Here is a 26,459-nt window from a genome sequence, read left to right on the forward strand (position 1 = left end):
TCTGCTGATGCTCTGCAGCTGCTTCAATCAATCGTGAATGTCTTTGCTCCTCTCTGCAACTCCTGCTTCCCTGCTCAACCGATTCATCCTCAGCGATGTACCTTCATCACCTTCAGTACGATCATACCGACCTTCCATGACATCTCCCACACCAGCTTCACCTTGAGCATTCCTCCTCGTTGTGATTCCTCGAGCATCTTCCTCCTCGCGATCCGGCATCAGCACCATCCTCAAGCGCTTGCTGAAGCCTAGAAGGGCCAATCACACCACATTCGATCCCTTTACAGCATCTCTCACGGCACAAACTCTCAGTAACGGCGTGGTGCTGCTGCCTGTTAGCAACCTCCGCATCCTGCCACCATCTTCACATCACTAGCTGGCACACCGCCATCCAGCATCTCGACCGGGCGCGAGAACGCTGCATCGTCGATCGCAGCGCAGCCTCCTTTTCGACACCGAAACGTTGGCACTCCTTGTCCCTGGCTAGCTCCTCCCTCCTTTGCTCTCGCCATCCACTCCACCTAAAACCGCACCATGGCAGGCAAAGCCAGCAAAGCCGCGCCGTCAGAGGCGGCTCCAGCCAACCCAGAGCCACCAGCAGCTGACGCATCTGAGCCTCGGACTGAGAATGTCGATGCCTCTACAAAGATAGAGGTAGGCGCAGTGCCCGATGCCGACGCACCAGACAGCTCTGCCAAGGCGGAAGAGGCTGCTTCCTATGCATCCGCAGCTAAGCCATCCATAGAGGCTGCACAGGATGACGCCGTTTCTCACACATCATCAGGGTCAGACGACAAAGCCAACAACTCTTCTTCGTCCAAAAAGTCGCCGAGCAAGTCCAAGAAGGGTGGCAGGAACTCACGGGGCAAGTCGACCAGCTCGAAGCGAAGCAGCGAGGAGCAGGATGCGGCCAAGGACGCGGAAGCTGATGCACCTGCAGAAGCAGATCCGGCAGCTTCTACCAGCACTGCCGTTGATGCTACGTCCGCAGCTGAGACTCAACAAGCCGACCTAGCACATGAAGCAACAGGAGCCGAAGCAACCGCAATAGACGCCGAACTCACTGCAGAGTCCAGCGATGCTGCTGCCGGCGGGCGAGACAACATCAACCACAAGGGGGCAAGCAAAGAGCTTGCACAGCTCGGCCTTAGCTCTTTTGGCGACAATGGTGACGAAGAGGTGGTTGGACCTCGCCGCTCTCGACGTGGTCCAGGTGCTTCACCTGACCCTAAGGCACGCATCCCAAAGACAGAACCTGACACCGACACAACTTCATTGCAAGACCCTTCTGCAGCCGACAGCACGAATGCAAATGCATCCAGCGATGCGACAGCAGAAGGGGTTGATGCCAACGCATCGTCTGCACACCAAGACGACAAGGTGGAAGCCGAGGCTTCTGCAGCACCGGAAGAGGTGGCCAGCGAAGCACAAGCCGAAGCTAAGACCGAGGAAGAAGACGAACAATATCTCGGGCCAGAAACACCAGCCACGGAAGATGACGACAACCAACTTGATGCCGAGGGCGCCTATATCGAGGATGTTAAAGCCGACTATGGCGACGCGGACGAGCAAAGCGACCTCGATGGCGAAGAGGGTGGTGATGAAGGTGTGACACGCTGCGTGTGCGGCAGTGCCGACGAGAATGTAGGCCTGATGATTCAGTGTGAGACGTGCAAATGCTGGCAGCACTGCGTCTGCATGGGCATGCAGGTCGAAGAGGACTGCCCCGACGTCTACTACTGCGAGCAATGTCGGCCCGAACTTCATATCCCTCTTCTCCGCTCGCTCGGCTTGCTTCCGAAAGCTGCAAAGAAAGGTACTGGCAAAGGTGCCAAATACTCAGCGAGAGAACTCAAGGAAGCCAAAGAGGCCATCGCATTGCTGGCTGAAGAGAATGCACGCCGCAATGAAGCAGTTGAAGCAGCTGCTGCTTACAACTCTCGTGACCGAAAGGGTGGCGCCAGCTCGCGTCGTGAGGAGTCCAAGGAGATACCCAAGAGTCCAAAAAGACGCAACACCATGAACAGCCGCGATTCGGCTTACGGCGGATGGGAACCTATCCCACCTGGTCTTCTCGCTGATGGTGAAGTCTGGGAAGGAGCCGACGACAAGAAAGGCGGCAAGAAGCGTAAACGCGGTCATCCTGATGACGCTGGCGACAGTGCTGTCCAGACGCCCGAGTTGGGCGAAGGTGCTGGCGATGCTGCTTCGGATGTAGCCAAGCGAAGGCGTATGAGTTCCGGTCATCCTGCCGACCACGACGCCGATGCTGACATGGACGAGGATGACCTTTCCGGCGGTGCAGACCATTCGGGCTCTGCATCCAAGAGCCATAAGAAGAAGAAGGGCAACAATCAGTATACTGTCCGCGAAACATCTGTCACCGCAGACTCTTCCGCATCCAAACCACGCCATCCAAACCAGTACACTTATCGCAACAAGGACAAGAATGGGAACCCCGCAGCGAATGGTCAGAAGACCGGCTCGAGCTCGACATCAAACCTCACATCGCATTCTCCAAGTCCCAGTCCAAGCAAAGGCAGGGCGGAACATGCGCGTCGTGCTGCTGCAAGAGACAACGGATATCAGATTGGCACTCCTGCTCCTGGCGAGTTTTCTGGCTCAGCAAGTCGTGGCGGTCAGCAACCATCCACTATACAGTGGGGGCTCCCCGAGCATCTTACTCATCTTTCTTACTTGCTGCCAAATGGAGGGACATCTCAACTTGGCTCGGCCAAGCCGCAAGCACCGACAAATGAGAATGGTGGTGCCAGCAAGAAAGGCGCCACCTCTCTTTCTACTTCTTCCAGCGGCCAGTCGAGTTCCGGAGGTCCGTCTCCACCAGCAGGTGCGTCCTTCCCGACGCCCTTCCAGGTACTCTCTTCGATCGAGTCGTCAACCAAAGTGCGTTTCCCCAGTCGGCGCATGACGATGAGCGAAATGCGCAAACGTGTTCGCAACATTGGCGAGTATATGACTCGAAGCCAGATCGAAGCTGTGGAGCGTGAGAAGCGTATGAAGCTGCTCAGCATCGTACCTCCTTACATGGAGGAGCCGGAAGAAGAAGCGGAGATGGAAGTGGAATCGACGCAAGATGACACCAAGGATGGCGGCGAAGCCAACCCAACCGAGTCCGGACCAGGTGAGAACGCAAATCAGGAAGCGAGGAAGGAGGATGGAAGCGGGCAGAGCAAGCAGGAGCGACTACCTCTGAGCATGCGATTGATGGAAGAGTTGACACGCGAGTTGATCAACTTTCAACGCAAGTTTGGCAACGGTCCTGGGAGCCATGGCAGCCTCAGCAGTTCTCATCAATCTACCACCGTCAGCTGAAGGCAGCTGTGAGCAAGATCTTCGATCCATCGTCTGTCGATGACACGTACAGTACTGTACTTTATTCATATATTCCAAGCGCAGACTTCTTTTACTGTCCACATGTGTGAGAACCTGTAAAACAATAATTTCAGCGAAGACTGTAAGAGCACAGAAAGAGGTGCTGGTCTCGGCCATCACCAAGAGGCGTTGCGCGGGTGACACTGAGCATGTCTTTCCCGTCTGACCTAGTGCAACTGGAGACGTGCACGATGCAAACGAGGACCGAGCACTATCTTCAATGCTAGCGACAGCCCAGAATTGTCGTCTGATGCTGCAATCAGGACTTGTTAACCGTTCTTCGTTTCTGTTGACAAAGACTGTTCTGTATCGGAACATTCTGTCCAATCCTGTTCAAGTCGAGTGCTGTGCTTCTCTTCGTGACGCAGCGGAAGTTGTCGATGAGCCGGATCTCTGCGAAGTAGAAATGTATCGATTGCTCGGCCTAAGAGTGTATCGAGTTGCTCGATGCCGCGATGCTGGTCCGTTGATCGATTCGTCCAAATGAAGGGCGGAAGAGCCGACAGCTGCGTGTGTGCTGTGCGTGTTCACCCAAAGCGAAGCTGAGTCGTCGTCGTCATCTGCCGCCACATTCACATTGTTTGCCGTGCCGACCAGTCCATATCGCCAGCTGTCACCATGATTTCACAAACATCATTGAGGCATGCGCAGACATTATCGCACCTTCAGAATACCGAGAGACTCAACTTTGTGATCGTTCCGAGACTCGCGGACGCTGTCAGGATTTGAGATACGGCTTTGCCAATAGTGTTTCAGGTCGACCATCGCCTCTCGACTAGGATTGGGAAAAGAAAAAAAAAAAAAAAAAAAAGCACGAAAAAAAGAGATGGATAAAATTCGCTTTTTATTCGCAATTCACAATCGACACACCTCAACGGCTCCGCGCGACGAGAAGAACCGAGTCGCGTTCACGACTTCGCTCAGATTACCCTTGAACAACAGTCTTGGCTGCAAGCAAGACCCTATTCACAAACACTGTGTCGAGCCTCCGAAACTTGCCCGTCTCAACTACTGGCGGACCTGAAAAGCAAAGCCTCGAGCCGACCTTGTATGCACGCGCTGCACAAAGCTGCAACACACTCTTTCACCACTCACAGAGGAGGAGCCTGGCTTGCTCTCTGTCTCTGTTGTGTCTTCTTTCGCCCACTTGGTCGCTGGATATTGCCTTGTAACCCTGGCTCTGACTTGTCTCTCTTTTCCAGCACATTCACCCTCTATTGAACCCCCGTCCACACTCATCGTTATCCGTCGCAACCCTTTCCCCGCTTCCTTTCCACCACCATCCTCGTCCGTCTCCAGCCTACTTTTCAGTTCTACTTCGCTCAATCACATTCAATCGCTCAACATCATTCGCCACCATCCTCTGACCTTGCAAAGTTTAGCCTGATCTGCCATTTGTATCCGGAAAATACGTTATCCAGGTGACCGTCTCACAACTGGTCGAATTCTATTTGCATTTCCTTTCTATTTGCACACCAGACACACTCATCTCACGCTCTCCTTCAGGGTGCAATCATCGCAACGCGCGACCAACACCACCCATCATCCACCTTTGCCATCGCGCACCTCACTCAACCTTGCCCAGCTCCAGAGCGCATATACACAAGCATCATTCACTCTATCGAAAACGGCTACGTACAGCCCTCTGCATTAGACCACATTCTTCGCTACCTCAACCCGCAATAAAGACACTACAGCCCGGCCCGCCTCGCAGGTATCAGCAGCTCTTCCTTCCGGTTTTTTTTTGTTTTGGCCAAAGCATCTGCCTCACAGCACACTCTCATGATCTGAGCCCTGGTTTTACCGCTTCTTGCGTGCAGAATGGCATCCACAGCCAAGTCGACACGTTCCAGCTCGTCGGCGTCGGCCAGCTCTTCAAGTGTAAATCCGGTCGTACCAACTGCGAAAAAATCTAAAGTTTCCGGTACCTCTGGCTCGCCGTCGAAAACAGCTTCCGGCTCCGCTTCTAGCATGAAGTCCAAATCAACAAACGGGTCGATTCAGCAAAACACTGGAGCTTCTGCCTCTCCATCAAAACCGGCAAACTCCGATCCCAATAACTTGTTCGACAATCCTTTTGTCTTGTCAGACACTGATGACGACGCCGAATTGAGCGACAGCTCGATTACAGAATTGGTTCCAACCAAGACGCTTCGACCCCTTCAGTCAGTGCCTCAACAGACCAGCTCATCGATCTCTCATCTGTCGCCCAGCTCTGCCCATCAACATGACGACACTCGCTCTAATACTACTCAAGATCGATCGTATGCCACTTCTCTCAACAGCGACCTTCATGCAAGTTCCGACAGTACTCTCACCTCCGTAAGCTCGCTTGACTCGGACAGTGACGACGACGACCGGGGCCACGCCGTCATTGCCAAGACCGCAAAACACGCACACACCTCATTGCGCCGCACCAGACCGGCTTCCGTGTCTACGCGCGCTTCAGACGAGGTCCACGAGGCTCCCAGCCTGTCATCCTCTTCTACGCCGACTCCAAGTCGAAGATCTGTACGAATTTCCTCATCAGGTTCGAGCGTTCAAAAAGCGCTCCAAAGGCGGGATGAGCTTGACGTCAAGCTGACTGCAAGCCCCATCCGACGAAAAGCAGACTCTCCTGAGGTGTCCGTAACTAAGAGAGGTCCCGGACGACCCAGAAAGTCGGCACCCGAGGCTAGCCCCTCGCGGCTTGCGAATGCTCGTCTGATGACCCCGCAGAGTTCGGCGTCTCTGGGTTTGCAAGCCACATCTTCTCCAGCTTCAGCCCGGCGAAGCTCTCGTCTTTCTGTGCCATCCGCTCAAATCGCCTCAACGCCTATCACCCCATCCAGGCGTGATGTCGCTTCGCCGAGTAAGGAGCTCGGAGATACTCTGACACTTTCACAAGAGCCGGGTCGTGAGCCCAGACGGAGCAGACGGTCACGCGGTCTCGGTCTTGCCGAAGAGACCGAAGATGCTTCAAACTCCTCGAGCCCCGTCCTCGCCTCTACCCGTATCGAGGCGCCCGCATCCACTTCGGCGATTCCTCATGCAACTAGTACGGCCGTTGCAGCAGACTCAATGTTGCGAGATGTGTCGAGGACACCCCTAAAGCGCGGTCCAGGTCGGCCACGGACTTCGCAAAACATTGGCTCTCCTTCGCCACTTGCCTCCACCACCCCTCGTACACAACAGCAGGAAGAGACGAGAACGACGCGCTCTCAAAAGAGGAGTTTGTCGCCCGTTAGTGTGGAAGGGCAAGTGACGATGGCTGCCAGCAAAGACGAGGAGTTGCAAAGATCACCCAGGCGCAAGAGAAGCAAGTTTGGCGAGACGAGCAGCAGCGTATCACCCTCGAAGCGTGTACAAGCTTCAAACGGCGAAATTCTGTCTCGAAAAGAGGCCATCGATCTGCTGGACGATGATATGAGTGAGTTGAGCGATGATAGCGACATGTCGATCGACTCGCCCGGACCTTCCCAGCTGATCTCTCAGCCGGCTCGTCGCGGTAGACCACCGTCAGCAGCTAATGCGGAAGCAAGGAAGCTCAAGCGCGCTAGTCGACAGGATAAGGATGGCAAGAAGTATCATGTTACTGGTCTCTATGCTGGCGAAGCCGATGCTAAGGCCACCACGTCTTTGGCCCATGTCGGTGAGGCGCCAAACGCAATCTTCCCGCTTCCAATTCACTTTGGTGCCCAGCTACTCACCGAGGAGCGCGACTTCGCCCTACCCTACCCTATCTATGCCTCAATGGAAAAGCTGCGCGACCGCGTCAATGCGAAGCGAAAGCCTCCGCGCTATCAGCAGATTAGCAGAAACAAGTACTATTCCCGACCCAAGTTGCAGGGTGAGGTGCCGCTTTGCAGCTGTCAGCCAGGCAGCGGGTGCGGATCTGACTGCATCAATCGTATGCTCATGTTCATCTGTGACCCCAAGACTTGCCCCAGCGGAAGCAACTGTACCAACATCAGCCTTGGTCGCCGTCCGACGGTCAAGACTGCCGTTCACTACTACGGCCGTCGTGGTTTCGGGTTGAAGACGCTTGAGCCTATCAAGAAGGATGACTTTATCGACGAGTATCGAGGTGAGGTTATCGACCTCCACGAAGCTTCCAAGCGAGTGACGGACGAGTACAAAGCCACAGGCAACTTCTATCTTCTCGACTACGACACGGCTGCTGGCGAGTTGCTGGATGGTGGTCGCAAAGGCAACATTACTCGGTTTGCCAACCACTCCTGCGAGCCAAATTGCCGCATCGAGAAGTTCATCATCTGTGGCACTGACGAGGCGCTTTCAGCTGAGTTCCAGATCGGCTTGTTTGCGCTACGTGACATTGAAGCGGGCGAGGAGTTGACCTACAACTACGGCTGGTCAGCGTTCCAACCTCGTGATATTACAGGTGCGCCCACAGAAGAGGTTCCTCCCGAGCAATGCCTTTGTGGAGCGGCGAATTGTGCCGGCATCCTCGGCGGCAAGAAGCCGCCTGCAACTAAGGCTGGAAAAGACGAAGTTGCCGCCAATTCACGCAAGAAAACAGCCAACGGCAAAGGCAAAGCTCGAAGCAAGGGCAAGGCAAGAAAGGCTGTTCCACCTCCTCGCGCGCGTATGCGCTCCATGACACCCATGTTGAGTGCGGCTCGTCTGTCAGCTGCAGCGATGCCGAGCTCAGTCCTGTCTGCCGCGCTGAATCGAGCCTCGCGCAAGCAAGATGAGGCGCAGTCGAACTTGCTCAACAAGATTGTCATCAGACGAAGAGAGCAAGCAGCGCGTGTGGCCAACAAAGCTTCAACATCCAAGTCTGTTCAAGGAGCGAACACTCCTGCCTCGTCATCGTCGCAGGCAAGGAGCGAGCGAGACCTGCCTGTTCCGTCAGCACCAAGTACTTCGATGCAGCCCCCAAATGCATCCACGCAAGGCTCTTCGACGGCAGAAACGAAGAGAGCCGCTCTGGCGACGATCCAAACAGATGCGTCGAATGTTTCAGCCTCTTCCAAATTGCCAGCTATCAACCAGCAGTCGGCCACAAGCCCAGCAGCGAGCAAGAAGGTGGCCAAGGTCGCTTCTGGCAACAATGGGCTTCGATTGCCGCTGTTGGCAGGTGAGGCTGCTTCGAATGCAGCAAAAAAGGCAAGAGCTGCCAAGGCACGCACTGGTACCAAAGGTCGACGCTGGGACCTGATCACTGCGGGCAAGTTGGCCCCACCTAGCGAGGGGAGCTCGTCGTCGGCGGCATCGTCTGATGGGACCGCGTCAGATTTTCAGAAGCAGGATAATGCAGCGGTCCGTCGTCCTGCTTCGAAGAAGATTGCCGGCGGCAAGACAGCGCGACGTGGTCGTCACAAGTTGCAGCTGAGCAGCGAAGAAGCAGAGCGTCGAGCTGCCGAACGGCGTTCACGAAATGCTTTCCTTGCCCGAGTGCGGCGTGCATCGAAACGTGGCATCGTCATCGAAGATCCAAGCCAGCATCCGCTCAAGAAGATCAGCATCCAGTGCACGGCAGCGCCGGAGAACACCTACATCCCCGATCTACCCTCGACGCTTGTGGAGCTAGGCATGACCACTGCCGATGCACGCCGCGCTCGCAACGCCTTCCTGGCACGTGTGAGAAGGGCCATGAAACGAGGCGCACCCAAAGAGGTGGCTATCAAGATGGCAGCCAAACCACTCCCTGGAGATCCTGCATGCGACACGCCAGTCATGAAGGCTCAACGTACGTACATGGAACAATTGGAGCGAGAGGCGGTTGATCAGATGTCCAGCTTAGCCGCTGATGGTGCTTCGGAAGGCTCTCTCGCAGGCGAAAACAGTCAGCAAGCTCAAGCAGGAGATGAAAGCTGGGTCGATGAGTCCAACTAGGCTGCCCCTTCTCAGTGAATCATCAGTCGATGTTGGTACCCATCCTGACAGGCATGTCATCTAGCGTCCACCTCGGTCAGAACATACCCACGTGTCGCTTCAGCTCAAGCTTCCGTTCGAAAGCGTACTCCTATCACATGATTAGTATCCATTAACATTTTCTACAGTAGGCAGACAACAAAGCCTGACAGTTGCGACCGATGTTGAGTCGACGCCGTGTGTGTGCTTGCTTGATCGTATGCAGAGAGACTGGCCGGGAAGGATCAGCCGGAGACAGACGGTGTGTTCATGCGCGCCTTCTCTGTTGACTGCGTGAGTGCGTGAAAGAGAGTGCTCTGGGGCCTGCTTTGGCAGCTGAGGCTCGTGTTCGCGCTTTTGTGACGGGCATTTGGTTCTTTTCGTATGTGTTAGATCTTTAATCCCCACACATCAGTAAGATAACAAAAGAAATTTGTTTGCGTGCGGTGGAATTGTTGGTGTGCGGTTGGAAAGGTCGAATCCGAATCCAAATAAGAAGGACGCTCAATCTGCTCGTCATCTTTCGGATCCGCTCTCCACCTAAAAAATCTCGACTTGCTCTCGATATCAATCTCGGACCCGCACGCAACCCCGCATCGCTGCACTCGCCCCAGCAAGGGCTTATCTCGCAGACGTTCGACGTCAGACCCTTGTGCCGATCCCTCAGGGCCCCACCATAGCCCACGCCCTTGTGGCTTCTGCCACGACCTCGGTCGTCATCGAAGCCAACGCCGGCCAGGTTAGCAATCCAGCAATCCATCCACTCCGCAGACAGTACCTTCGTTGATCACGATCAGCTCTCTTTGAGGATACACGCCGTATGCATTTAGGACAGTGCTTGCTGTGTCACACTTCTTTTGAACGTTTCAAGGTCGGACGGTCATGGACGCCAACACGGTTGAGCTGAAGTCGGAGCCTTACGCCGACACCGTGTCCTCCTTTCCCGGACCTTCGACTGAGTCGCTGAACGCAATGGCTGACGATGTGGGAGCGAATAGGCAAGACAGGTCTTCGGGGCAGTCATGGCCAAGTCAGGCAGCAACATTACAGCAGCAGCAGCATGTCGAGGCTTCATCTTCTACCTCCTCCTTGAACGCTGGAGGTTCGTATGACGGCGCAAATGGTCAGCCACAAGGCACAGATGTGCATTCCAGCTCAACGGACAGCCTAACTCTCCGGGATCACCATGACAGCAGTCCAGCACGAGAAATATCGGATGGCACACCTTCGTCTAGCGCTGTCGGCCATGATGCACGCGGCTCAGCTGATTACGGCACACAGCAGTCCCCTTCGTATTTGATCAGCGGAAATACCAGCAACGGCAACCACGCAGGCACCAGCAGTAGCAGTGCAGCAGACGATTCTGCCTATCAATCGCCGAGGGATCCACCTTCAACAGCGGCGTCTCCCGGCAAGGGTGGTCCGATGATCTTGATGGCCTCGCGAAAGCAGAACAGCGCATGCGACGCTTGCAGAAGTCGAAAGGTGCGATGCAACAGAGATCCAGGGGAAGCTAAGTGCAACCACTGCAAGGCCAAAAACATCGAATGCACCACGCTCTATGTTCAGTGGGCAACTTCGTCATCCAAACGTCCCACCAAGCGAGCTAGGTCTTCGTTGCACATGGCACCGGAGAAGAAAGAAGCACCCAAGCCACCAGAGTTGCTAGATGGGGTCGTGAATGCACAGGATCGCTTGCTAAACGCGCTCTTTCAGAGGGACTCTGAATACATGCCAGCGGACAACAAGATCTACTACTATGGCATCCTTCCTTGCAGTGCGCCGCTATCAGCCGACGGCCATACCCAACGCAATATCGTGCCATCCGCCTACCTACCAGGGCCGAAACCAGCAGCGACCACCAGCGCCGAGCTACACTTGCTTGATCGACAGCGAAGGGAGGATTTTGTGAATGATCTCGTAGAAACCTACTTTTCCGTGGTCCATGCTAGGCTGCCACTGCTCAACCCACAATCTTTCCGCAAGCGCTACTATGAGCGCAGTGAAGAGCTTGGAGGCCCACCTTCGGACATCATCCTTGCGATCGTGATTGCGTGGGGCGCCAAGTTCAGCGAGAATCCGCTCATAGCTCAAGACCGCAGCGAAAGTGCATCTGAGCTGCAAAAGGCTTTTGCACAGGCTCAAACGGCGCTCTCTAAGGGAGAAAGCGATAAAGCTGATCAGATCACCGGCGTCAAGGGCGGCATCGAGCAGCCTATCCTTACAGTGCCCGAGGAGCTGCGCTTGCAGGGTCGCAATCGCATCGCAGACCATCTCACATGGCGAGTGCAGGATATCATGGACCGACTTCGCGTTGCAAGAGTCGTAACGTTGGAGAACGTACAAGCCTGCTTGCTGATGGAGCCGTTGCTGTTGCATCCATCAGTGTACTTCAATGGCAACCGCAACCTCACTGGAACGCCTGTACCCGCCAAGCACAGAAACTTGCTGGCATATACCAATGGGCACTGGTACGTCATTGCCATCAAACACATGATCGATCTCGGCATCCATTGCAAGGAGAAGGTGATGACCATCAAGGATCCTGCTTTGCGCGGCGAGACACTCTTTGCTTGGTGGTTGGCTTGCATGGCTGATTCCGCCTCTTCAATGTACTTCCAGCGCCGATGTCTCATTTCAGCCGAAGACTATAACAGTGATCCGCCGGCAGGCGATGTGGATAACAAGAAGGAAGCACCACATCCGCTTAGCGATTTGGATTCGTATCTGGCTTTCTTCGGATCAGCTCACGATGCAGTCACTTTTCAACGCAAGCTCGCAGCCATGTACTTTGCGCCTCGCAATCATATCGAGGGTGTGCGCTTCGACAAGGTGGTCGAGGTCATGGAGCTGCTCAAGAAGTGGCGTGTAAACCATCTCGAAAAGGTCGGCGTTCCACTGCCACATTGGCCACCTCACTGGGATTATATTGCTGCAGTCAGCGCGTGTACCAGTGACATCAACTATCATGCCAACTGGATCACGCTTTGGCGACTTGTCGACGAGGTTGGCATCTACGGCACGAATCGATCCGATGCATCTTCACCGATTCATCAAGACCGTCTCAAGCGACCAGAAGCGTCCCAGCCTGCACCAAGGCAGGAAGATGTGCCGGATCCGGAACGCGTTCAACTCGTCTTCGCTACCATTCAGGAAGAAGCCCTCAATAGTGCACTTCGCATTGCCGGTCTCACAGAGATCCTTCGCAGCAACCAGTATCTGCGCCTCGACCCATGCAATTCGCTACAGGCTCTTGAACAGGCAGGGCACATGCTCGTTCGTTTCCAACGCAGCGAGGTGGACATCATCGTCGCTGGCTTCCGACAGTACGGTCTGTCGTACGAGGACTGCTTCGACAAAGCTGATCTCATGGAAAACCTTGCCGCAGCATACAACGAGCGTGCACGAACCGATCCCAACTTTGTTCCCGGCTCCGCGCTTGGCTTGGCGCTCGATCGCGACGCTAACAATGCCGACCATAATGGAATTCCCGAGCTGGCAATCGCGGCTGCAGCGCTGTCAAATGCTGCTTCGGCTAATGGCGAGTCAGATCAGTATCACTTTGAGCAAACGCAATCGCAGCCACAAGCACAGTCTCAGGCTCAGACACAACTGTCTTCAACGATAGAGCAGGAGCTTGGTTCAGCGGATGTCAAGGACGCGGCTGCTTTCGGTAGCATGTTCACTACAGCGGGTGATGCGAGTGCTGCGGTGGGTGCCAGTGGGGGTTCAAATGGCGATGCAAGTATTGCAGCGGGTTACAATGGTTCTTCGACACAATCAGGGTTGCTTTCTCACGGAGTCGCAGAGACTGCTGCGGATTGATTCGAACCTTCTTCATGCACACATATCAGTATACCAAAGGCGACATGTTTGCCGTCCTTCTGCTCTGGATCAATTCGACTACTTTAGTATCATGCTCTCGTTTGCTGTGTCTTCCCAGTTGCGCTGATCAGACTGTTTGAGTATCTCGTGAGTCAAGTGGTGGTAAGAATATCAATGTTGGCATTGGGTAGTAAAACAATGTGGACGAGGGTGGGTCGAAGGAACAAGGGCGTTGAATCGAGCTCCTATAGAGTAGCACACATCCTGGCCTTGTTACAAGCAGGACATCAGAGCCGAGCCCCGACATTGAGCTTCAAGTGCTACTCATCATACGGTATGCTGAAACGGTGCCAAGCTTTTAAGGGGAAGCGGCGTACCAGTCAACACCCTTCTTGATGTTCTTGGCGAGCTCGGGGATAGCAGCCTCAAGGAGCTTCTCCTCCTCGGCGGAGACCTTGCCGACGGGGTGGATCTCCTCGACACCGTTCTTGCCGAGGGTGACGGGGGTAGCGAAGAAGGTAGCACCCTGGTCCTTGTAGAGGGGCGACTCGACGTAAGCGCACTCCTTGATGCCCTTCTCGCCGTTAAGGGCCTTGAGGAGGGAGTCGGAGAAGACAGCTGCAGCGTAAGCCATGGAGAGGGTAGCGGAACCAGCACCGTCCTTGGCCTTGACGACCTCGTCACCACCGAACTGGATGCGGTGAACGAGCTTCTCGTACTGCTCACCCTTGGCAACAGCGTCACCGCCGTTAGCTTGCGAGAGCAAGGGGACGATGGTGACACCAGAGTGTCCACCAACGACGGGGACGATGGTCTCGGAAGGCTTCTTGCCCGAGATGCCGGAAAGGAAGGTGGAAGCACGGGTGACGTCGAGGGTGGTGACACCGTAGAGCTTATTGGGGTTGTAGACACCAGCCTTCTTGAAGACCTCGGCAACGATGGGGACGGTGGAGTTGACGGGGTTGGAGATGATCAAGAGGTGAGCCTTGGGAGCGACCTCGGCAGCCTTCTTGGCAAGGTCACGGACGATGGAGGCGTTGGTGTTGAAAAGATCGTCACGGGTCATTCCGGGCTTACGGGGGACACCAGCGGGGATGACGATGACCTCGACATTCTTGAGGGCCTCACCGAGCTGGTCAGCCTGGTAACCGGTGGTGGTGGAAGGGGTGTTGACGTGCGAGATGTCAGCGGCGACACCGGGAGCGAGACGAACATCGTAGAGGCGGAGGTCGGTGACGAGGGGGTTCTGCTTGAGCAAAAGCGAGAGGGGCTGTCCAATACCGCCCGAAGCACCGAGAACGGCAACGGCACGGTTGTTGGCGGCCGAGGAGGAGAAGAAGCGAGGGGCGGATGCCTTGGGCAGAGCCGATCGGAGAGCCTGACGAGCGAACATGGCGAGGGCAAGTATCGATCGAGTAGTGAACGAACTAGGGAGATGTCGACGAGATGGAGGTAGTAGAGTTACAACGACAGCGACGACGGACCGGTAAAGACTCGCCGAAATTCGAGAGACACACACGAACAAGAGAGAGAGAGAGAGTCAGACTCAGGTCCATCAACTTGACTCAACTCAGATCACGAAATAGATCTCAACGGACACAGTCGGACAGCAATCAGGTCTACGGGCCTGAAAGCGGCAGAATCGCGAAGAGGCAGCAAGGTGGAGTGAGTTTCTTCTTTGGGGCACTTGGCCTGTTCCACCCTTTTTCTTGCTTTCCTTCTTTTTTTTTTTTTTTTTTTTTTTTTTTCTGGCTCCACACAAGGCACAGAGAGTGGCACTTGCCCCAAGCGCGCTGTCGGTACGGAAGGATCAGGAAGAACGAGAAAAAGAACCAAACATCTCCCTCATCGATCCCACCGCTCGCCTCGTCGCATCGAAATCGGCCAAATTTTGCGGCGTTTGCAGCTTCAGATCGGTTTTCCTGTTTAGATGACGGCACCTAATCAGCGAGCGACTCCTGTGCCTCTCACTTTGCGCGTGTCGCCAGCTGCTCGTCGTCACGCTGTTACGCCGTTGTAGAGCTGGGAAGATTTCGTTGTTTGCTGAACAGACTGTGGCTGCCTTATCAGATCTCAAGGACGCTGCTGTGATCGACTGCTCTGAGCCGGATGTCATCAGCAGGCGACTCCGCACCGCTCAAGCAGCAACAACGTCAGCCGCTCTCGTATTTCACATGCCATCCCAACGCTCCTTTTCTATCCTGGATGCCTCCCACTTCGCTGCTACAACAGTGGCTAGAGTGCAAGGACTATTCTTTCGACTGAGGAGAGCACAATCTATGATCTTTTTAATAGGAAAGCCAAGGTTGAGGTGTCCTGATGACCTTGTCCATGGAGACCAGCAGGAAAGGCAATCTCCAAGTGCTCGGCTTTCTGTCGAGTTCAGCATCAGGGTGAATCGCGGTCAACATAAGATTATGTGATTTTCGTAGAAGGTTGAAATGTTAGACTTCTAAAAGCTTGCAGCCAAATTGCAAAGCAATTTTAAATTTTTTTTTACAGCTGGAAAACGACCTCGGCCGATTTCAGGGCCAGGGCCGTTGGGTGAGAATTTTTAGAGAGAAAGTGCGCGCAAAAGCAAACAAGCTGAGCGATTGCACTGAACTCCAGCCAGAGATTGGGGCATTGAGGCTGAGGAGAGGTGATTTGTCGAGCAGCTGCTTTCGCTTTCTCTTCTTTGCTCTCCATCATCACCCTTCTCCTCAAGACCGTTGATATCATTCAAAATGGTACGCATCTCAGCAACATGGCCGACATGATGCCATGACATTGAAGCATATATACGCTGCACAGCATTTCGGAACATGAGTACATGACGCGGTGCTCTCGCCAACAACAACGACTACCCCCTTTCGCCCAAAACAGCGGCACTTTTTTCGCCAGCAACGACAAATGCCGCCGCTGCCACGGCTGTACTCGACAAAGCGCCCGTCCTTGCATTGCACCATCACGATGGCATGATCATGTCCAACAGCAGATACTCGTCGAAAGGAGATGCAGCAGTTTGAGTGGTAGCCTTAGCCTATCGCTTGACAGACGCCCTTCCCACACTTCGCTTCGCGACTTTTCGGCTTTCGCTTTGCAGCGCGGTGTCCCTTGACCGTGGGAGGGTGGAGGCATGCATGTTCCTGTGGCAGACAACAATGTCGTCCTGTAACCTCTCAAGTCCACCCGACCTTTAGTACCAAAGGGATGAGGTGCTTGGCTGGTTCTTGCAAACGTTCGCCGAAGGGTTGGTCAGCTCGCATAACAGTCTGTTTTCTTACAGATGTTGCCTCGCGAGGTCAACCTTCTTCTTCGCTCCGAACTTTGCTTCGAGCCGTCAAGCACTCTCTGTAGAGCACCGAGTTTGTCTCAATTCTGTCGCTGCTTCAATGTCTTGCTTCCCTTTGCGGTTTCAAACATGGCACAGAATGCTGACTCGTCTCAATGACCCCGCTTTTCGTGTTCCTTTTTCCTTATTCTTGTTTCGTTGTTGTGTTTGCTTTTTCTTTTTCTTTTCCTACAGCCCAAGGCCACCAAGTCCGGATCTGCTAAGAAGCCCGCCGCCGCCCCCTACTCCAAGGGCAAGGCTACCAAGGCCCCCAAGAACCCTCTGTTCGAGAAGCGCCCCCGTAACTTCGGTATCGGCCAGGACATCCAGCCTCCTCGTGACCTTTCCCGCTTCGTCAAGTGGCCCGAGTACGTTCGTCTCCAGCGCCAAAAGGTCATCCTCAACCAGCGCTTGAAGGTCCCCCCCGCGATCGCTCAGTTCGCCAACACCCTTGACAAGAACACCGCCACCAACCTTTTCAAGCTCTTCAACAAGTACCGCCCTGAGTCCAAGCAGGAGAAGAAGGCTCGTCTCGATGCTGCCGCCAAGGACATCGCTGACGGCAAGAAGGCCGACCCCAAGGCTGACGGCAAGAAGCCTCTCTTCGTCAAGTACGGTCTCAACCACTGCGTTGCTTTGATCGAGGCCAAGAAGGCTTCGCTCGTTGTCATCGCCGCTGACGTTGACCCCATCGAGCTCGTCGTCTTCCTCCCCGCTCTTTGCCGCAAGATGGGTGTTCCTTACGTCATTGTAAAGTCCAAGGCTTCCATCGGTGCTCTTGTCCACAAGAAGACCGCTGCTGTTGCCCTCATCCAGGAGGTCCGCTCCGAGGACGAGCGTGAGCTTGCCAACCTTGTCTCTGCCGCCAAGGCCAACTACCTTGACAAGGCCGAGGAGATCCGCCGTCACTGGGGTGGTGGACACCTCTCGCAGCGATCCAACCACAAGCTCGCCAAACGTGCCAAGATCGCCGCTATGCAGCCCAGGCCCGTTGTCGTTGCCGCTCCCGCTCCCGCAGCCGAGGAGGACGACGAGTAAATGTTTCGCGCATCTACTCTTTTGTCTCTTCACTGTTCTCTTTGATTGCCGGGTGCAAGCCCTTCAAAAGCTGGTCATGTCTAGGACCAACACCCCTTTTTACATTTCTGGACCGACGTCATGTTCTTCTCTTTTTTTGCTAGTGAATGGATCGTGATGTCGTGTCAACAAATTTTTTCACCTTTGTGATCCCTCTGGTGCATGTGACATTCCCTTGTCTGGCCCGCACTTTGTACAATACCCGCCAAATTTGATTTGTGCTGTCTCATCTCGCCGAATGTGCCTGCCTGTGTGATTGCCTGTCCTCAAAGTTTGTGACACAAGCGAGAATTTCAGTGAGTCTTGGTCGGCGTGGTCGCGAAACAGGCTGAGTGAGTTCTGTCGGAGATGCCGATGGACTGGATGAGCAAGGCATCGCCGATATGGAAGCGTCTCGAATTGACATGAGAAGAAGACGCACAGGCCTTTTTCACAGTCAGAAGCATTTTGGGAGAAGAGGAAGGAAGGACCAGCAAAATTGTACTTTGATCGCTGGCGCCGTCGCTCTGCGCCGTCCTCAGCCGCATTTCGTACTTTTGCTGGCTACGCCTACACCATCGGGGCATGTCAACTTGACGAGTAGCGACCTGTACGCAAGACATCGCACGCTCTCATAGTATAAACAGAGGTGACCACCCATGCTGGGAAGTCGTAAGTGTGAGTTGACAGGTTAAACCTCCACCTTCGCATACGGACAAGATCCACGCGTGGCTTGACGCCTTCTTTTCTCTGCTTCTCTTATTCGAAAGTCGAAAGGTAGGCTGAAGCAGACGAGGAGAGCAGAAAGAATTTTAAATTAAATTAATCCAGGAAAATGGCGTTGGAAGAAAACATTTGAGATGCTGGAGCTGTCAAACGAGGCAAACGATTGGACCCTGGATCCGATTCATCGGGCAAGAGTCTGTCGTCTGATGTCATGTTGGCCCTTTGTGTCACTCCATAACCAGGCATCAGCTCGTCAAAGGATCGATCTAGTCCAGATCACAGTGGATGCGGTTATGTTCTGGTGCCTCTCGCTGTGCATCCTGGGGACAGAATGGCGACGCAACGAATCCGGACTTCGGGACACGAAATAGGCTTCTTCGGATAATATTTGCGAAAGTAACACACACACGCAAGCAACGAGGCTCGGATGGAAGCGGTGTCGATGAGGCAGGATCCGGAAGGAAAAGTGGTAAAGAGACGGTCTAAGCGAGCTCTAAAGGAAGGCTGAGAAAACAAGCTCGGACCATCCGAGCCCGCTTGTGCCACCAGCTCCGTTCACCGCCAGAATGCCGTAGAGGTGAGGTCAAAGCGAGCATGTTTGCTGCTCGTGGAACAGGCATGACTTTGTTGCACAAGCCAGTCTGTGGCGATCTGCTCTTATCATTCCCTCGCAGCCCTCGTATACGGCCGTGTCGTGCCGGCCGCTTGATCACGAAAGAGGGCAGAGGAAACAAAGCTTGACTGCGGCTCAAAGTTGTGCATCTGCAGCCACGTTCATCGAGTCAAGGAGAAGCCCACCTTGTTGCGAAGAATCGGGATCGTCTCCGACAGACGGCTGCGACGGACTCTTGATATATTGAAGACGCTGTTGTGCGTATGTACAACAAGCACGTGGGGGTATGGTCTTCCTTTTTTTTTTTTTTTTTTTTTTTTTTTTCTTTTTTCTTTTCGCAGAACTTTGCCGGTCTTTCGGGACAGCCGATTGCCTTTGTATAAGCCTATGCTTGCTCGCTTTTCCTCCAGCTCCGGGCGCTCGTTCAGCGATCTCTGATTTGAGAGGATCTTGGCGGTATGACTGATCTTTGATTGTGCGGCGGTGTTTGCCCGAAAGCTCTTCGCTTGTATGCTGTACCGGATTTTATGCTTGACCCTCCTCTCGCCAGCTCCGGAAGATAGGCACAGCAGTCTTGTGACTTGGCGTCTGCCAACAGCCTCATCAACAGGGTCAAACAAAGTCGGCTCCTGTCCGAATGCTGATCAATCATTTCGCACGCCCATCCGTCCGTCCAACACATAGTCGTGCTTGATCGGCGCAATTTTGACTTTCATTGCGTTCAACCTTGTCAGTGCTCTCCCTTCAACGATTGGTTGACCTGGCTCTGAACACTGCTTTTTTAGGCTTTGAAAGGTTCTGACACACACTTTTCGGAAGTGAAACGATGGCTTTGCGCAGATCTAGCGTAGCGCTGCTGTGTGTTGCATGGCGCAAGTCCTCAAGGCCGAGCTTCTGCAGTGGCAGATGAGAGAAGAAGAAAATGGGCCTCCAAGCGGCAGTATAATTGAGGCGACACTGTCTCTTGGCTGGCTGCCTGACAGAAGAGAATTTTTTTCTTTTTCTTTTTCTTTTTCGCCGTTGCCTTTTCACTCTCTTTTTCTGGCGCATATTTTTATTCCTTTTTTTATGTTTTTATGTTTTTATGTTTTTATGTTTTTTATTTTATTTTTTATTTCCTTTTTCTCGCTTGAAAGTGTTGGTCTCTGCTTTCCCGCAGTCCCGCCCGCCAGAAAGAAGAGTGTGAGAGAGCCTGAGCGTTGCTGCCCGCTCTGCTGATCCTCGGCAGCCCTCAAATACACTTGGCCGGCTCTCTTCCTTTCCACATTATCCTCACTCCATCGCCATCACTTCGGGCGCCCAGCTTTGCCTTTTATAAAAGCAGCTTTCGGTACACAGGGTCCGTTGGAACGCAGAGAGGTAAAATTACACCTACCTCCGACCGTCTTGCTAGCATCGTTGCGACAAGGAGCACTTACGATCAGGGCTGTCCTTGTAAAGTATCCTTGGCCAACCTCACCGCTCCAGCAAGCACATCGGATCTATCTGCGGAGAAGGTGTGTATCGCTGAAGCTCGTCAAACGCCGGCTGTCGGGCCCCTGTCTTTCCAATAGCAGACTGCATCAAGCTCCGCCTCCACCCGCATCTTCATCTTCCATCACTGCAAGAAGTCGAATCGCCAACTGCTGGTAACACAATAGGCCTCTTCCAGCATCAGTCCACGCTCTTGACTTCTCTTCTCAGCAATTGAGCTGAGCACTCCCGCTCTCATCACACGAAACATTACGATCTTGACGACGACCATCCTAATCTTACCCCGCCAAGCTACTAGCCTGCGCCCCCTCAAAACATCACCTCATCTTGTTCCTCACCCCGTTTCCGCATCCTCCTCCTCCGTCCCATGGCAATCAATTCGGCTTCTCAATTCCAGTGTACCTCAAACACTCCGACTTGCCATTGGCTCGCTGCTTCGTTGTGAAGTTGTGATTGCTCTGCCTGCTCTCAACAGAGTTTCCGCACGGCCCTCCTGCGCGAATTTGGAAATCGACATCTGATCCTTCAGTGGGACTGTCCACTATCAGCGTTTTTGGACTGGTTCGCAATGGCCGACCGCCACATCGAGTTTGGTCTGGGTCTCAAGATGGACGGCTCGACTCACTTCAACGACCTTACCAACTTGACGACCTCGCCTCGTCATGCGATGGGCAACGACCACCAGGCAGCGAGCTCGGGACAGCAGTTGAGCCATGGCTTTGCCCAGCACAACAACATGGGCATGACTCAAGGCGCGGCTTATGACACCAGCTCCCATGACACGCTCATGAAGCACAGTGCTCCCGACCTCTCCGTCTACAATGGCCCGCACGTCGAAGGCAATAGCATGCACCAGCAACACACTGGAGCAACGAACCAAGCTCATGATGCGGACCCGCAACCTTCTGCTCCGCATTCCGCAGGTCTGGAACAAGCCTTTGCTGATATGGGCTCGCACACCAACAGTGCGCAGCGCCAAGATCAAGCTACCCAAGCTCATAGCGCCCCGGACATGCAGGGCATGTTCGATGCCCAGATCCAAAGCTCAGGTTCTCAGACTACGATCCAGGGTCACACATTAGCAGAGGAAAGCGCACACCCCACTCAGGGCGGGCAAATCCAACCCCATCCTGTCAGCTTCCAGGTCAAGAGCGAGCTGTCGCCCAGTGTCGATCGCCATCAAGTCAGGTCGTATCCACCATCTCCTCCTACTCGATCTCAGATGTTCAATCCAGACCCTAGATCGTTTCCGCTAGGAATGAGGCCGATGGACGGCCGCCACGTGCCCTCGCATCGACCCAGTCATAGCCTCGGGCAGGCTGCAGCTTTTATGTCTGGCGTGCCTGACCGCACAATCTTTGCGCACAACCATACCAGTGCTCCTGTTTCTCCATCCGATGGCATGCATTCAGGAGGCCCCTTCGATACTCTCTTCCAGTACCCGGACCCTCGACACGATGCTGGCATCAACATGGCAGAACACGTTCATGTGCTCGAGCATGGCGGTCCGCATCTAGCTACACGCAACCACGGCCATTTCACCAGGTCCTGCGCACCCTCAGTGCGATCGACCTCACCTTCGGCGAGCATGGCCTCCACTTCGATGACCTCGATCTCGCCTCTTGGCAGTGCTCGTATGAACGCTGACGGCTCTTTCACATCGCAGGAGACGTCGTTCGACAGCCTCTCCAACGCTGCATCCGGATCGTACAGTAGGGCCTCCTCCACGTCTGACGAGCTCTTCTATTCGGACCTCGGCGGATCCCTCGGCCTGCCCTCCTCTCTGCGCATGTCAAAGCAGAAGAAGAAGCTCCGCAACATCGATCGCAAGATGATCTGCGACTATTCTGTGGCCCATCCTACCGTCAAGCAGGACGCCATCGCCAACGAGTTCGGTATCGAGCGCAGCACTGTCAGCAAGATCCTCAAACAGAAGGACAAGTGGTTGTCCATCGATCCTGAAAGCGGTGCTGCAAGGATCGCCAAGCATCGTGCTGTCAAGTTTCCGGCCGTCGAGGATCGTCTGACCAGCTGGGTCGATGAGCTCAAGGCTCGAGGTGAGCCCATCCGCGACTCCACCCTTCGACAGGAAGCGCTTCGAATCGCTCGTGAGCTTGGCCTTAGTGAGGACAAGTTCAAGGCTTCAGGTGGCTGGATCGAGAAGTTCAGAGAACGTAACCAGATCCCAAAGCCTCGTAACGCTGAATCTGGCAGCACCGGCCCTGATGCGCCTGAGTCTGCCAAATCACCTAAGCCTTCGCCAAGCCACGGCGCCGGAGCTTTTGCACCTCGAACTGTGGCTTCGACGCCTTCCAGCGATGCCGTTGGTCCTTCGTCTGGAGCTGAAGGGCAGACTAACCCCGCTCGACGCCAGAGTACCAGAAATAGCAAGGCAAAGGGGACGCCTGGAAAGCGAGCTAGAGAAGTTGAAGAGAAGACCCAAGCCATATTGGGTATGTCTCCACTCAGCCACGACATGGCTCGCATGCATTTCAACAATGGCGGAGCTCCTGCACAGATGCCCAATCATCCCGGCTTCTTCAGACCAAACTTCTACGAGGGACATCCAGCCGGGCCTCAGCCTATGCAGAACTATCAGCTCATGGTTCGTCCCGACGGCATGCCAGGTCCAACCTTCCTTATTGAAGATCAGGATCAACAAGACCGTAAGCGAATGCGTGCCATGCAGGCGTTCCAGGGTCACCAGGCTGCGATGGGACTTGGTCCTGCCATCGACTTCCACTTCCCTCAGGCGATTGGCCCAGCCGCGTCGCCGTCGCAGCAGCAGCAGCAGATGACGATGTTGCACCAGCTTCCTCAAGGTCCCTCTGACCAGACGCCTGACCTGAGTCCCCGTGCCCGTCGCACGCCCAGCAAGGCAACGGCTGATGGTAGCACCCGCGGACGCTCGCGTCGAGGCAATGGCCGTCTCTCTAATGCCAACCACACGCCTCAGACTCCTTCTCCCTTATCCGTGTCGCCCGCTGACGCAATAGGCGAGATAATCTTCCATGGCTTGGACAGAGCCGATGCTCAGCAGCTCACCGCAGCCGCAATGGAACGCATTCGGGCTTTGCAGAACTCGAGCGACAAGTCGTCGGTTGTCACCGCGCAACAGGCTCAGCAGTCGTTGGATCTCGTCCTCCGTTTCCTCAGTGAACAGCCGAGCGACTTTTTGCCCGCGAACCACCTGATCGTCTTTGGACACTTGCAGGCTAACATCGAGCAGAAGATCCGCGGGCATCAGGAGCAGCCCGGTGATGAGCCTGTCGCTGAGGCTTCCGGCTCGGGCTCGCAGGCGCCTGTTCAAGCCGACAGTTCGTCGAACGGCGAAGACAACCAGATGAGCACGGAAGAGCAATTGAACAGCTGATTGCTCTCATCACAGTGATGCCGACACACTCAGGTCTCATCTCTAGCCCTGCCGCAGCAGTACTACATTTCGTTTGTCGCTCTTATCCGCCTGCATCATTTGCATCGCGTCATCTCCTATCAGCATTCCTCTCATCGCGCAGGGATTGACTCCCGCGCGCCCAAAAGGTCTACTTCGAAGACCACAACCAGCATCTTTCGTTTCAAAAGTCTCGTCTTTCAGCATGCATTATTCCCCCGTTAACGGCATTCATCACTCATTCATTTGATCAGTTTCGAGCATCAATCATCACTTTTCAGCATTGTCTTCATCATCGTTTCAAGCATTACCAAGTCACCGTAAGATTTCAATACTACTACGGCATTTTCGCAGAGATTCAGATCAGACACGTTTGGCGTGTCTGCCCCGCGCTTAACCCCCAGAGGGGGGCAGGACCCCATGCCCAGGCCATGATAATGCTATGCAATACTACATCTGAGAAGATAGAGGAGTCATACAGATAGCCTTGATAAGGTTAATCCAACAGTTGTGCAAGGCTGTTTCTTGAGGTGGAACATATGAGGTGTTGATGAGATTGGAGTCTGCAGGAGGGATCAGCCTGCTGTAGAGGTTGTTCAAGTTGGTGTCCCAGAAAGGGTAGATGTTGGGTCCTCAATTGGTAGCTCTTTCGGTATGAGCATGGTTGGAAAGAGCGACCAATGACATTGTTGCAAAGTAAGGCAAACGGGTGACAGAAGCAGAGGGGAGTGAGGATAAAGAGGTGTGTATGTGCTGCTTGCAAATGCCATGTGTCAGCGGTTGAGCGCCTGAAACCCGAAACCTATGGTAAAGGTTGATTAAGACCAACCTTGGCGAAATCTATCGTAGAAGCCTTCTATTATTATTCTCGCTGGAATCTGCCGTAGAAGCCTTCTATAATCTTTCTCGCTCGAATAGCTTGTAACACCGCTGTGGACACTCCGTCCAGAGGTAGCGTGGCACGATCAATATCCAGGAGGACTCCTTACAATACTGAAGAGTGATATGAATATGTCTGTCTTGACATGAGCATCCAGAGTGGCAATGGTTGATTGAATTGATTGAGCCCCAGACTGCAGTGGACAACTGCCATTGGTATGAGATCAAGAGAGCCAAACCACAGTAGTGAAACTGCCTTTGGTGTCAATTGATATCTGGACCACAGAAGAGTACTGCCTTTGGATGGCATCAAGTAGCGGTGATACAACACACATGCTAAGATAGATGCAATGCTCTGCAATTGCAACTTGTTGATGGGAACTGTCATGGGAATGGATGGATGCACAGGAAGAACGGAGCTCATATGAAGAGATCTTGCGCAAACATCACGGATCGGGCGAAAGTGGAGTTCCGACAGAGCTCAGTGAGATCGGTAGGACCAACGGCTCTATGGCATAACTCGTCGTGATCGGTTGGAACATGGGTCTTACTACTGTTGAAAGTTTGACATCGTTTGGGTCCCGATACTGGTGATCGGGGATAGTCTAAGTACGATGTCACTACTCTTTTAAGGCAGAAACATATACTAAATTGACTAAAGGAATGTGGCGAAAGCCTAGTGCTCTCTGTGAGATATATATACATGTGAGCAGCACATGCCGAAGGTGGGAGTACTCCAACTTAATGATCTACCATGACAATGGGCGGGACTGTGTCGCACCCGATCTCTGGTGAGTTCGGCTCGGCTCGATCTTTGATCAGATCGGTCATCTAACCTGATCGGCTTTGCCTGATCTCCGATCAGATCAGCCCCACGTCATCCTTTGGCGTCGCACTGGATCGCAATCTCCAGCAACTACAGGAGTCGGTAGGACCAGTAGTATCATGCTTGCTACAGAAGATCTCACAGGAATCGGTTCGAGGGAGGCCTCCATCGCCGATAGGACAGAAGAGTGACAATGAACAAGGAGAGGTTGCCACCAGATGAAGAAGGGGCCCAACCAGATGATGAACCTAAGACAGGCAGGTGGGCAAGATGGGTAGGAGTGTGCATCGCCACCCAGATGAAGAGGGAATGGCCCCTATCAATTATGAAGCTGACGAGGGCCTGCCACCTGCAGGAATAAGGGGAGCCATGCTGGTGAGCAGCATTGTATGACAGGCAGGCCTGTTTGGAGGAGTCAAAGAGGAGGAGGAGCAGTGTAGAAGGAGACCACATAGGGTAAGAGCAGCATTGCCAGCAACACTGTGAAGATATCTATATAATCACACTTGCTCCTCATCATAGTAGTTGAGTGGATCTCCATCCACTCTACACCATAAACTAGTTATCACTTCACATAAGTATACATTAGTTTCCAGTCAGCAAAGTTGCAATCAAGTAGATTGCTTCCGTTGTAGCACATGTGTTGTATCACCACTTACTGACATCCGAAGGTGGTTCATAGAACCAGCAGTCCAGATAACGATTGACACCAGAGGCGGTTCATAGCAACCTGTGGTTCAGCTTGCGATCATAGAACTGAAGGCAGTCATCCACTGCAGTCTGGGGATCACCTCAAGCACTCAAGTCAACACACTGGACTCTTGTCAGTGACATCAACAATCTCAATCACACCCAGCCTTGGTGTTAGTACCAGTTCATATCAGTTATTGATTGTGCCAAGCTACCTCTGGATGGAGTGTCCCCAGTGGTCAGTCAAAACCTGCAATAGCAAACCCATTACTACATCTTTGGGCAAGAAAAGCCATAGAGGCTTCTCTACAACATACCTTGATAGAAATTGTAATACACAACACATTACCACATATCTCAACAGGAATCGTAATAGATGCATTTCTATCACAGATATCAGGTTTTAGGCATGAGACCT

The 26,459-nt window shown here is 53.8% G+C and overlaps 6 protein-coding genes across 6 annotated transcripts; 5 read left to right on the forward strand and 1 right to left on the reverse strand.

The window, feature by feature from the left end:
* Positions 1-534: 534 nt before the first annotated feature.
* UHO2_01290 (uncharacterized protein) lies at positions 535-3,333 on the forward strand (the record flags this gene model as incomplete). Its single annotated transcript, XM_041553757.1, has 1 exon — positions 535-3,333. The coding sequence occupies one exon, from the start codon at positions 535-537 to the stop codon at positions 3,331-3,333; it is 2,799 nt and encodes a 932-aa protein (XP_041409691.1).
* A 1,881-nt stretch (positions 3,334-5,214) lies between these two features.
* Positions 5,215-9,231, forward strand: UHO2_01291 (uncharacterized protein; the record flags this gene model as incomplete). The annotated part of the gene is made up of 1 exon (XM_041553758.1): positions 5,215-9,231. The coding sequence occupies one exon, from the start codon at positions 5,215-5,217 to the stop codon at positions 9,229-9,231; it is 4,017 nt and encodes a 1,338-aa protein (XP_041409692.1).
* Positions 9,232-10,131: 900 nt separating this feature from the next.
* On the forward strand, positions 10,132-13,074 carry UHO2_01292 (uncharacterized protein; the record flags this gene model as incomplete). The annotated part of the gene is made up of 1 exon (XM_041553759.1): positions 10,132-13,074. One exon carries the CDS (start codon positions 10,132-10,134, stop codon positions 13,072-13,074), a length of 2,943 nt encoding a protein of 980 aa, XP_041409693.1.
* Positions 13,075-13,432: 358 nt separating this feature from the next.
* On the reverse strand, positions 13,433-14,467 carry UHO2_01293 (putative MDH1 - malate dehydrogenase precursor, mitochondrial; the record flags this gene model as incomplete). Its single annotated transcript, XM_041553760.1, has 1 exon — positions 13,433-14,467. One exon carries the CDS (start codon positions 14,465-14,467, stop codon positions 13,433-13,435), a length of 1,035 nt encoding a protein of 344 aa, XP_041409694.1.
* A 716-nt stretch (positions 14,468-15,183) lies between these two features.
* UHO2_01294 (putative RPL8B - 60s large subunit ribosomal protein L7a.e.B) lies at positions 15,184-17,425 on the forward strand (the record flags this gene model as incomplete). Its single annotated transcript, XM_041553761.1, has 4 exons — positions 15,184-15,226; positions 15,940-16,076; positions 16,257-16,310; positions 16,583-17,425. 4 exons carry the CDS (start codon positions 15,184-15,186, stop codon positions 17,423-17,425), a joined length of 1,077 nt encoding a protein of 358 aa, XP_041409695.1.
* Positions 17,426-20,823: 3,398 nt separating this feature from the next.
* Positions 20,824-23,628, forward strand: UHO2_01295 (uncharacterized protein; the record flags this gene model as incomplete). The annotated part of the gene is made up of 1 exon (XM_041553762.1): positions 20,824-23,628. The coding sequence occupies one exon, from the start codon at positions 20,824-20,826 to the stop codon at positions 23,626-23,628; it is 2,805 nt and encodes a 934-aa protein (XP_041409696.1).
* Between the last annotated feature and the right edge of the window lie 2,831 nt (positions 23,629-26,459).

This window comes from Ustilago hordei, assembly GCF_900519145.1.
Source record: "Ustilago hordei strain Uho2 genome assembly, contig: UHO2_contig_02, whole genome shotgun sequence".
Taxonomy (NCBI): domain Eukaryota; kingdom Fungi; phylum Basidiomycota; class Ustilaginomycetes; order Ustilaginales; family Ustilaginaceae; genus Ustilago; species Ustilago hordei.